Source organism: Ahaetulla prasina, chromosome 3 (assembly GCF_028640845.1).
Source record: "Ahaetulla prasina isolate Xishuangbanna chromosome 3, ASM2864084v1, whole genome shotgun sequence".
NCBI classification, from domain to species: Eukaryota; Metazoa; Chordata; class Lepidosauria; order Squamata; family Colubridae; genus Ahaetulla; species Ahaetulla prasina.
In genome coordinates this window covers 8,058,982-8,071,473 of record NC_080541.1, presented here as the reverse complement: position 1 = coordinate 8,071,473, position 12,492 = coordinate 8,058,982, and the positions used below count along the sequence as shown (strand labels likewise).

The window sequence follows — 12,492 nt, the reverse complement described above, 5'->3', positions numbered from 1 at the left end:
CAAAGAAGAGGGAGTCAAACTATTCTCCAAGGCACCTGAAGGCAGGACAAGAAGCAATGGGTGGAAACTAATCAAGGAGAGAAGCAACTTAGAACTAAGGAGAACTTTCCTGACAGTTAGAACAATCAATAAGTGGAACAACTTGCCTCCAGAAGTTGTGAATTCTCCAACACTGGAAATTTTTAAGAAAATGTTGAATGACCATTTGTCTGAAATGGTGTAGGGTTTCCTGCCTGGGCAGCGGGTTGGACTAGAAGACCTCCAAGGTCCCTTCCAACTCTGTTATTATGGTATGTTATGTTAAAGCAGTGACAATCCAGGGAGTTTAGGAGACATGTCTTCTCCATAGCTAAGCCTGTCCTTTGGAAAAGCATCCTTTCTGAGTCCTTCATCCCACTGGTGTTTTTGGCTCTTCCAACAGATCTTGGAATAGAATGCAGTGACCTAGTACTTGGTAGGCCACCTAAAGTTCCTTAGACAGATGGATGGATGGGAGACAAAGAGAGAGAGAGAATGAGGGAGACAGGGAGAGAGAGATTTTTATAGCCACCCTTCTCAGGAAATAACTAGGCAACTCACAACGGATGGATGAATGGTTAGATAAATCCCTTTTTTCAAACATGTGGTCTGTATTCAGGGTAGAGTTTGGGTGACTGGATGGAGCTGAGCATTTACTGGCCAGATGCCCTTCCTGACACCTATGTGAAGTTGACAGCAGATATTATTTTCTTTGCATTCTAGGAGAGAAACGTGTCTTCCTACCTAGGATTGAACTCTCAACCTTCGGAGTGGAGGCAAGTATCTTCACCACTAGGCCCCCACACCTCTCAGTAGATAAATAGGCAAAGAATTGAAATCCATAGTTGGATTCTATATTGTGTATAGAAGAGTCTTCCTTTTATCATTCTGGTTTCAAGCATTATTTTTTTTACAATGAAGTACTACAAATTCCACCCTGAGTGAGAGAACAACATATTTCCAGTCCCTTTTCTGCATAGTTTTATAGATTTTAACTATATTTCCCTTAAAAATCTATAATTACAATAGAATAGAATAGAATTTTTTATTGGCCAAGTGTGATTGGACACACAAGGAATTTATCTTGGTGCAAATGCTCTCACTGTACATAAAAGAAAAGATACCTTCATCAAGGTACAACACTTACAACACTTAATGATAGTTAAAGGGTACAAATTTAACACTTAATGATACAACACTTAATGCTAGTCATAGGCATTAGGAAACAGTCAATATCAGTATAAATCGTAAGGATACCAGCAACAAAGTTACAGTCATAAGTGGAAGGAGGTGGGTGATGGGAACGATGAAAAGATTAATATTAGTGCAGATTTAGCAAATAGTTTGACAGGAGGGAATTGTTTATTTAGCAGAGTGATGGCGTTCGGGAAAAAACTGTTCTTGTGTCTAGTTGTTCTGGCGTGCAGTGCTCTATAGCGTCGTTTTGAGGATAGGAGTTGAAACAGTTTATTACCTGCAGGAGTTGCCTTTGCTATAAATTGTTTTAAGTCCCCCTCTGTAACATCCACTGACACTATCTAGACTTTTAGAACTTACAGTTGAAATGTCGGATGGGTAGGTACACAGTATATTATTCCCACCCTCGATGGAGCCTTGCCAGGATTACTTCCAATCTTGGCCACTTTTTGTAATTTTGTTTTTGTGTTTAACACAATGAGAAAATTTTTAGCTACATTCCAGAGGCACAGAAGCTAAGCATTTCAAGTCTCCGGCTAAAATTAACAGCTCAGAAATGTTGAGGACAGCAAGCTTCCAACAAATGGCTCTATCAGCACAAAAGATTTCCTTTTCCTTGTTCAACTCTTGCTCTTATTATCTGCGTTATTAACTTAATAGCCAACCCAAATGAAAGGAAACTATCGGATACTGTTGTAGCATGGAGACACTCTAAAAGGGCCACTAACTGGAATTAATAGAAAAATTAAAACACCATAAAAAGAAGCCGCTGGAATGCTTATTTTTAACTTGATCTTCCTAGCCTCTCCACTAATAAACACACCAGACCAGACCAGTTCTAAACCATTTGAGACCACAAATTCACAGCGAACCTTCATGATAAGATAAGAGAAAGACCGCTGTGCAAGAACGGAAGGGAACCAACACACACATGTGACACGGACAAAACTTTCTTTCCCTCCCCCCATGAAGACACCAATTACAGAAGCGTGTTGGATGGTCCGTCCGGTTAGCGATCCGTTGCCGCAGGTAAGAACCTCAAAACATAAACCTAAGGAAAGCGGCAGCTGCCTTGCTTGTCTCGCCGACAATTCTAATTAAGATGAAATGGACTTTCCTTTAGAAAACAGGCAGTGTTTTCATGTATTAATAACCCTGTTGGTGCGACAGGACTGCTCACATGATCATTTCCATCTTGATTAATCACACAATTCTATTTGTTCATGTCGCACCCAATAGAACCGAGGCATAATTAACCAGTCCTGTTTTAGGGACTGCCACAGGTAGCAATATCCTAAGAAGAGATATCTGTTGTTTTTTAAACATACGCATCTTTGTCATGGAAGTAACTGCCAAAATGGGTTTCGTCACTTCTTTTTAAGCAGGAGTTCCAGACTGATGGGGTTGATGGACCAACATTTACTTTGAATTGAGGAAGGGAAGTTTCTCTGGAGCCAACTGCCAATTTTACTGTACTAAAAAGAGTTTATTTGACTCTTGAAAGAGTTCAACTGTTGAAAAAGAAACAGTCCCAGTGTCGTCACATTGCTTGACGGCTGACTATTTTCTTTTTCACAAGAAGTAATAGAAGCTATGAGCCTGGAACTAGGAGAGTCATAAAGATTTTTTTTAGACAATTCACCTCCTTCCCGAAATAAATGATCAGAAGGAGCGGTTAGAAGTACAATACTGAGTTCTTTGTATCCCAACCACCCTTCAGCTCGGATGCGACGTTCTTCCAAACTATTCCATTTGTAAAGATTGCATATTCAGCTCATTAAAAATGATTTTATAATAACAGCCAAGGAACAACCATGAAAGTTTGCCAATCTTTTCCCTAGGATGTTAACAAGCTTAAGCAAAACAAAAAAAAAAACACCTTGCTGCTCAAATCCTTCTACACCTGTCCCCTAGATGACTGAATCTGAGAAGTAGTTCCCAGGGCTTGTGCGTTTAGGATAGCAGGCCTAATTGTTTTGAAAAATTGCTGTGCTGACATTCTTCCCTAACTAAGTATTTTTTGGGTCAGGGATCCATGCCAATGAATAACGCCTGAAGCATTTCCTTAGCATTTCTGCGGAAACGTGTTCTTGATTTTGTGTTGCTTCCCAGACATGGGTGTGGAGAGATGGAAGCAACAGTTGATTTCCTCTGAAAGCTTTCCAGTCCCTGTTTTTACTCCCAATCTAGTTCTAGTTTGCACTGGAGAAAACTTTTCTCAGGAATATGGGCAAGTGGGAAAGACTAGAGCAGGGGTCTCCAACCTTGGCAACTTTAAGACTTGTGGACTTCAACTCCCAGACTTCAGAGTTGAAGGCCACAAGTCTTAAAAGTTGTCAAGGTTGGAGACCCCTGGACTAGAGCACAAGTTTCGGACTTTCAAGAAAGGGGAAAACTCTTGATGGTTAACCCCAGAACTTCAAGGAAGGGTGAAACTTCAGCCTTGCGTCCCAGGTTTTCCTTGCCTTCTTTTCCCACAACCCTACAGTTGTCCAACCCTTAATCTCAGCTTCAGGCACCTGTCCCTTCTTATTTCTTCCTTGCCTTCTGCTCCACCTGTCAATTGCTCAGGCGAGACTTGGCCTCCTTCACCCCCAAGGCCATCCGCCCCCAGTCCCCCCCACCAATCCCACGCTCCCGCCAGCCACCGAGAAGGGGACTTACCGATGGTGGTGATGACCGTAATGGCAAAGTAGAAAGAGCCGGCAAATTTCCACTGGACGCCGGCCCGATGGGGTTCCGACTGCATGATGATCTCTTCCAATTGCTGGTAGTCGTCGCTGGTGATGTTGTATTTCCCCTTCAGCCGGGTCTCCTCGGCTTTCAGCTGCTCCTCCTCGCGCAGCTCGTGCTCCGACTCGAGGGCGTCGAAGACGGCCGCCCCCACCAGCAGGTAAGTGAACGTGCAGATGATCAGCGAGAGAGTCCGCACGTTCTGCCTCTTCATGGCCGCCAGGAAGGGCCCACGGAGGGGACCATGTCCCCCCCTGGCCGCCCGCGGATCCGACAGGGTGGCCCCGAGGCAGCCGCCCCGCCAGGCGAGCAGCGCGGGGCGGCGGCGGCGGCGGCGGGCAAGAGGGTTCCCTCGGCAGGGCGGCTGTCCTTGGTGCTGAATCGGTGGCGACCGCTCTCCGCCTGCGTGGTCGGCTTCCTGGGAGGCGGAGAGGCAGAGGAGGCTGCTGGAGCGTCTGGACAGCGGAAGGCGCAGCCGGCAAACCCTGCGCAAGAGCTGCGCAAAGCAAGCCGTCCCGGCGCGCAGGGCCATCAACGGCGCCTTCTCTCCTCAACAAGCCAGCTTGGAGCCGTCGGGAAGGGAAAGGAAGGGAAGCTCCGGCCCGCGTGGCCCCAGCCTGAGCTTACAGCTTTCTCTCGCCCAGCCCCGTCAAAGCCGCCCACTCTTGGCAAACTCCCGGCCCCCGTCGAGCCGGTGGCGCGGAGAACTCCCGGACTCTACTTTTCTCTCTCCCTCCCTCCCTCCCTCCCTCTCTCTCTTTCTCTCTCTGCTCCTCCGCTTCTCTTTCCTGGAGGCGCTGCCTTTCCGAAGCTTGGTTACTCCAGGGCAACTCTTAAGCCCCGGGAGGGGTGGAAGGATGCGGAGGTCCCATCAGAGGGGCTTAAATGAGGTACTCCTTTGTAGGGTAAGGGAAGGCAGAGAGGGAGAAGAAACCCATCCGAAAGACGGCCGAGAGGCACGCCTCTTCCAGCCCGGGCACGGCTGGGCTGTCTCTCCAGAAGCGGCCGGCGGGTAGCCAGTGACGCCCAGTCCAGTGGGGATTTTTCCCGAAGAAGGCCTCCCCCGGCATCGGCCAGGCTCCCGGACCTCTGGAGGGGACGGAGAGAGAACTTCCGGGAAGGGAGAGAACGACTGACCACAGCTTGCTAAACCCCGCGACTACCTTAGATCCTCCTCCTCCTCCTCTCGCCTCCCAAAAAAGTGTTGGGGGAACGAGATGCAAATGTTCCGCCAGGCAGGAGCACCAGGAGCTGAAGATCAGCCCACGGGAAACGCCACCCTGGGGCAGGGGCTATTCCCAAGGGGTCCCGCGCTCAAAAACCTTGGGGACGCTGGACAACCGGGAAGCTTTGCTCGGACCTGACCTCCTTTTGAATCCCCAAACCTGGTCGGGCTTGGAGGGGTGGAGGGAAGGCAGTGGCGGAGTACGGGAAGCGCCCAATCCCCGGGGGCAGGTGCTGGGTTCTCTCGCTCTTTGCCCTTTCCTTCCTCCGCCCCTCGGTCCGTTCAACCTCTCCTCTGGCTTAATTCAACTTTTGAGAGGCTTGCTCCATGAGGGAAGAGGCTGGAGCGGGGAAGTGGGGGGGGAGGCGGGGAAGGGAGGCGGGAGAGCCCGAAGGAAGAGAGAGAGAGAGAGAGAGAAAGCCGCCCCTCTCGGCTGGCCCTGCCTGGCTGGCCGCTGAACAAAAGAAACGCTCCGGTGGAAGGTTTGGCTCGGGAAAGAAAGCGACTTCGGCGGAGCTGGGGGGGACTGACTCCGCCCGGGGCCGTTCGTTCGTTCGTTCGTTCCTTCGGCCTGCCTGCCTGCAGCCAGCTCGGCGGAGGGCGAGGCAACGCTCATTGATCAGACCGGCTGCTGAGGCGTCCGCCGAGACAGGTGTGCGTGCGGGAGCCTCGATTCGGGAGGTTGCATTCTGCAGAAGGGCTCGTCCCCTCCCTCCCCCAAAGGAGGGAAAGGGAGGAGAGAGAGAGAGAGCAGCGAAGAGGAAGAGGAGGAGGAGGAGGAGGGTGGCCGAGCGATCCCTGGCTCGGCTCGGCGCTTGGAGTCGCTTGCAACGCGAGTGATCGCCCGCTGTCCTCCCCCCGCCGCCGCCGCCGCCCCTTTTCCTTTCCTTTTCTTTTTGCAGGCGACAGAAACAAGGGAAGGGCTGGTCTGGATCCCTCAGCGGCTTTCCGGGGCTCCCTGCTGGGAGAAAGAAGACACCAAACATTAGGGGTGCGGGAGAGGAGGGTTCGCTGGCCCTTCTCCCCAGCCCGACCGCCCTCCCCTCCCCTTCGCCCATGAAGTCTGGAGGAATCCGGGCGTTTGCAGGAGGGAGCAGCTCCAGCGGCTTCCCAGGAGCGAAGGAAAGACTCGCCTCCCTTTTCCAGCCTCCGCCTTCCCCAGGAGCCAGACCGAAGGGGCATGAAGGGCGGGCGGGGGGTGGGAGGCAGGCAGCAGGGGTGGAGACAGCCTCGCCCCTCCGGGTCGCCTCGTGCTCCAGCCTCAAGAGTTGAGATGGAGTCGGGAAGTGTAAACCGTGGCTTGATTCAGGGGCCACACCGCCACCGCCCCCCCCCCCGCACAACCTATCCTCCCCGATTCACCGAACCAAAAGCCGGAGCCTTTGCAAGTCCCGGGGAAGGCGCGCACACACACACACACACACACCCTCCCTCTCGTCTCCCATCCACCCACCTTGTCTGGCGGGGAAAGAAACGAGAAGCTGGACTCCTCGCCCGCCGAGTCTTCTTGGCTCCTTGGCTTGCGATCCACGGCCTCGTTGTTCGAGCTCTGGCCCCGCCCCCTGAGCCGGCCCCGCCCCCTCTGTTCTGGGTTTCAAATCCGGCTCGGATGGCGAGAGGCACCTCCCAGGTTTCATCCCAAGGCGTGGTGCCTTGGTAGGTGGGGGGGGGACCACGTCCTCCTCTCCCTTCCTTGCCTGCTGCGTAGCCAAGTGGAGGAGGGGGATTCTGGGCTGTTCGGTTGGCCGCTGGACAAAGATCTGCAGAAGGTGGCCCAGCTGGTTTCTTTTACCTCCGCTGCCGGTTCTTTCGCAGCCCCCGAAGCAGAAAGTCAACGGGAGTTCCCTTACTCCGTGTTTAAAACTTGTCAACGGTAGGATTGGCTGCAAACTCATTGAACCGGGCTCGTAGGGTAAATCTGAAGTTGTCTACCTCGAGGTAAGGGAACAGTTACCTAGACTAATCTGTCTGTGGAGATTCTCAATCATCCAGGTCAGGGGTCTCTAAACTTGGCAACTTTAAGCCTGGTGGACTTCAAGTCCCAGAATTCTGGGAATTGAAGTGTCCACCAGGCTTAAAGTCGCCGAGGGTGGAGACCTCTGACCCAAGTCATGGTCACCCCAAAGATGCTTTTTCAAGAAGCACCTGGACTTTCTTTGAAGACTTCTCGCTTCTCATCCAAAAAGCTTCTTCAGCCAAACGTCTTCAAAGAAAAACCAGACAGTCCAGTTGCCTCTTGAAAAAGCGCCTTTGAGATATGTAGACTTTCCGAAACTTCAGGCTCAAAGAATGGAATGGAATGGAATGGAATGGAATGGAATGGAATAGAATAGAATAGAATAGAATAGAATAGAATAGAATAGAATAGAATAGAATTTTTATTGGCCAAGTGTGATTGGACACACAAGGAATTTGTCTTGGTGCATATGCTCTCAGTGTTCATAAAAGAAATTAGAATAGAATAGAATAGAATAGAATAGAATAGAATAGAATAGAATAGAATAGAATAGAATAGAATAGAATAGAATAGAATAGAATAGAATTCTTTATTGGCCAAGTGTGATTGGACACACAAGGAATTTGTCTTGGTGCATATGCTCTCAGTGGACATAAAAGGAATAGAATAGAATAGAATAGAATAGAATAGAATAGAATAGAATAGAATAGAATAGAATAGAATAGAATAGAATAGAATTTTTTATTGGCCAAGTGTGATTGGACACACAAGGAATTTGTCTTGGTGCATATGCTCTCAGTGTACATAAAAGAAATTAGAATAGAATAGAATAGAATAGAATAGAATAGAATAGAATAGAATAGAATAGAATAGAATAGAATAGAATAGAATAGAATAGAATTCTTTATTGGCCAAGTGTGATTGGACACACAAGGAATTTGTCTTGGTGCAAATATGCTCGCAGTGTACATAAAAGAAAAGATACCTTCATCAAGGTACAACATTTACAATACAATTGAAGGACCCACTGTTGAAGGACCCACTTTACAACACAGTGGAAGGACCCACTGTTGCTCTGGAATCTGGATGAACTTCAATTCCGGTTTCCTCTCGTCCTCAGTAGTGCTTGTGTGTTCAGTCACACCCACACCTCAGTTACAAAGACAACGTTCACTGAAAGCACAAAAGACTCCACACTATTGGGGAGAAAGTAGTTCCAAAATTCTTGGTTTGCATCGAACCTTTAGCTATAATCGAGGGTGAGCTATTTTATTTATTTGCTTATTTACACGTCATATTTCTACAGAGGAATGATTGAGTCTGTCATCTGCACCTCTGTAACTGTCTAGTTTGGTTCTGCAATCCAACAAGACAGACACAGACTTCAGAGGATAATCAGAACTGCAGATAAAACAATGGCTACCAACCTGCCTTCCATTGAGGACCTGTATACTGCACGAATCAAGAAGAGGGCCGTGAAAATATTTACAGACCCCTCGCATCCTGGACATGAATTGTTTCAACTCCTACCCTCAAAATGACGCTATAGAGCACTGCACACCAGAACAACTAGACACAAGAACAGTTTTTTCCCAAACGCCATCACTCTGCTAAACAAATAATTCCCTCAACACTGTCAAACTATTTACGAAATCTGCACTACTATTAATCTTCTCATCATTCCCATCACCCATCTCCTTCCACTTATGACTGTAACTTTGTTGCTTGTATCCTTGTGATTTATACTGATATTGTTTCCTGATTGCTTATTTGTACCCTATGACTATCATTAAGTGTTTTACCTTGATGAAGGTATCTTTTCTTTTATGTACACTGAGAGCATATGCACCAAGATAAATTCCTTGCGTGTCCAATCACACTTGGCCAATAAAAAATTCTATTCTATTCTATTCTGTTCTGTTCTGTTCTGTTCTGTTCTGTTCTATTCTATTCTATTCTATTCTATTCTATTCTATTCTTTCTTTTATGTACACTGAGAGCCTATGCACCAAGACAAATTCCTTGTGTCCAATCACACTTGGCCAATAAAAAATTCTCTTCTATTCTATATTTCTTAACCGCCCATTCCCCCTTGGAGAGGGGCTCTGTGTTGTTTTGCATTCTACAAAATAATCCAATTTTCAAAGATTTGCATCCTTCCTTTCAAAGGTAAGACTGCAAAAGTCAAGCAAGAGGACGCAAGGAAGCTGCAGTTCCATTCAGTGTATCAAAATTAAAGCACTGAACAAGACAAATGGTCACCTCTTAGGATTACACACAAGATAGGGAGGAAAATATGTTTTCTAACAGGTTTGCGCATATCCGTTGCTCAACATCTTGAAAAGTCAAAACTGATCGTTAGCTAGTTCTGCCGCGGTTCTGCTTGGTGGCAGACCTGAATCTCCCAACCTTGGTTGTGTGAAACACCCATTAGGATGCTGGTAAGGGCAAAGAAACAAGGCTGTAGGGAAATATCACAGCCCAAGTTTATATTTTAATAAATCCTATTTTCCAAAGCACCTGAAGAACAGACAAGGAATAATGGATGGAAACTGAACAAGGAGAGATTCAACCTGGAATTTGATGATCAAGGAGAGATTCAACCTAGAAATAAGGAGAAATTTTCTGACAGTGAGAACAATTAACCCATGGAACAGAAGTTGCCTTTGGAAGTTGTGGGAGCTTCATCCCTGGAAGCTTTCAAGAAGAGATTGGACTGCCATCTGTCAGGAATGGTGTGGGGTCTCCTGCTTGGGCAAGGGGGTTGGACTATATGACCTACAAGGTCCCTTCCTACTCTGTTAATCTGTAAAAAAAAAAGAAACACAATTGAACTAATTTATGGGTTTCTATGTGTTGCTTAGATGTGTGTGTGAGATCCTGCTCCATGAAAACACTTAAGAGACTGGACAGCCACCTGCCTGAAATGGAGATTGGACTAGAAGACCTCCAAGGTCCCCTCCAACTCTGTTATTCTATGTTTTACGTGGGTTTTTATGTGTTTACATGTGTGTGTGAGAGAGAGCCTGCTCCGTGAAAACAAAAAAGTAGGGTCTATTTTAATTTGCCTTATCAAACAAGCAAATGGATGCTACTTCAACTGTATTGTTGCTCATGCAGATGTGACATTTTAATCTCAGGTTGGATCAGCAGGGATAGAGGTTGACTGCTTGGTCTCTTATTTTATTTATTTATTTATTTATTTATTTATTTATTTATTTATTTATTTATTTATTTATTTATTTATTTATTTATTTATTCAATTTTTATACCGCCCTTCTCCCGAAGGACTCAGGGCGGGTTTACAGCCAAAATAAAAACAACATAGACATAAACAAAAATTAAAAGCATATTAAAAAACTGATTCTAAAATTTGGCCAAATAAGATTAAAACTAACGTAAAACCATCATAAAAAACCCCATTAAAATTTCATTAGGCTAGCCCCGTACGGTGGAATAAAAAGGTCTTGAGCTCGCGTTTAAAAGACCGGAAGTCGGGGAGTTGACGCAACCCCGGAGGCAACTCATTCCAAAGGGCAGGAGCCCCCACAGAGAAGGCCCTCCCCCTGGGGGCCGCCAGTCGGCATTGTTTGGCTGACGGCACCCTGAGCACAGGCCGATGGGAGGCTATTGGTGGCAGTAGGCGGTCCCGTAAGTAACCCGGTCCTGTGCCATGGAGCGCTTTAAAGGTGATAACCAACAACTTGAATTGCACCCAGAAGACTACCGGCAGCCAGTGCAGGCTGCGCAGGAGAGGTGTTACATGGGAGCATCGTGGTGCTCCCTCAATTACCCGCGCAGCCGCATTCTGGACCAGCTGGAGTCTCCTGGTACTCTTCAAGGGGAGCCCCATGTAGAGAGCAGGTCCTCAGAAAGAGTCCTATTTCTTATTTTTAAGAATGAGTATTTAAGCTTGCATCTTGCCAGTCTTCCCCATGTTGTTGTCTTGATTTGGTTGACTAGACTAGAGGCAATCTACTCTGGGAGATCTTTCAAGTGACTGAATAGAGCAGTGCCTCCAAATTTGGCCATCTTAAGACTTGTGGACTTCAACTTCCAGAATTCTGTGGTCTTCAACTCCCAGAATTCATGCTGGCTGGGGAATTCTGGGAGTTGAAGTCCACAAATCTTAATGTTGCCAGATTTGGAGGCCCTCGGAGTAGAGACACCCTAGTCTGGGGGATCTTCCAAGTGAACAGTAGAATAATGTTTGACAAAAGAAGGCAATGTTTAGAATAATGTTTGAACCAATCCAACAGAATGATCCGAAAAAAAGTAATTTTCCCCATGCAATACGAAGATTATAGCTTTCAGAGAGTGGATTGGGGATGTCATTAAGCATGACACCAAGGTTGTGTTTGCACACCATGCTTAACACAGCTCGCAAGTCCAGGAGTGAAATGCTCCCGGTTCGGACCGGATCACCCAATCCGATAGCGATGGCGGCGGGTGGTTTGGAGAACAGGTAGCAAAAATCCCTTTCCCCCCCACCCCCGCCATGCCCAGCTGAGCCGTGTGATCATCAGACTTTTTTTTTACTTATTTTTAAAAGCATTTTTTCTTCGGCCAAAAAAAAATGCTTTTAAAAGTTTTTAAAAAAAGACTTTGATGATCATGCAGCTCCGCTGGGATTGTCAGAACCTTTTAAAACCTCTTTAGCCGAAGAGGTTGTAGAAAAAAATTCTTTTAAAAGGCTCCTCTGGCGATCCCAGCTGAGTTGCCTGATCGTCAGAGGCTTTTTTTTCTTTTAAAGGCAAAAAGAAAAAAAAGGCTTTTAAAAGAAAAGAAAAAAGCCTCTGACGATCAGGCAACTCAGCTGGGATCGTCAAAAGAGCCTTTTAAAAGAATGTTTTAAAAATAATTTTATTATTTTAAAATAATTTAAAAAATGTTTTTAAAAGTAAAAAAAAAAAGTTGGCAATGCCCACCCAGTCACATTACACCCCCCATCACCACCAAGCCATGCCCACAGAACCGGTAGTAACAAATTTTACATCTCACCCCTGCTTTAGTCTCATCCTCTGCCCAATGCAGGATCCCTCCGCAGTAACTTTCGTAACTATAGAATAGAATAGAATAGAATAGAATAGAATAGAATAGAATAGAATAGAATAGAATAGAATAGAATAGAATAGAATTTTATTGTGTGATTGGACACACAAGGAATTTGTCTTGGTGCATATGCTCTCAGTGTACATAAAAGAAAAGATACGTTCATCAAGGTACAGCATTTACAACACAATTGATGGTCAATATATCAATATAAATCATAAGGATTGCCAGCAACAAGTTATAGTCATACAGTCATAAGTGGAAAGAGATTGGTGATGGGAACTATGAAACGATTAATAGTAGTGCAGAT

General features: G+C 46.4%; 1 protein-coding gene across 1 annotated transcript in view; it reads right to left on the bottom strand.

Moving 5' to 3' along the window:
• The window catches only part of KCNK9 (potassium two pore domain channel subfamily K member 9), a 164,242-nt gene extending 160,080 nt beyond the window's left edge, over positions 1-4,162 (bottom strand). Inside the window, exon 1 of the mRNA XM_058178469.1 lies at positions 3,880-4,162. Within this exon, the coding sequence (XP_058034452.1) occupies positions 3,880-4,162 (283 nt within the window). The remainder of the gene's footprint in view (positions 1-3,879) is intronic.
• Between the last annotated feature and the right edge of the window lie 8,330 nt (positions 4,163-12,492).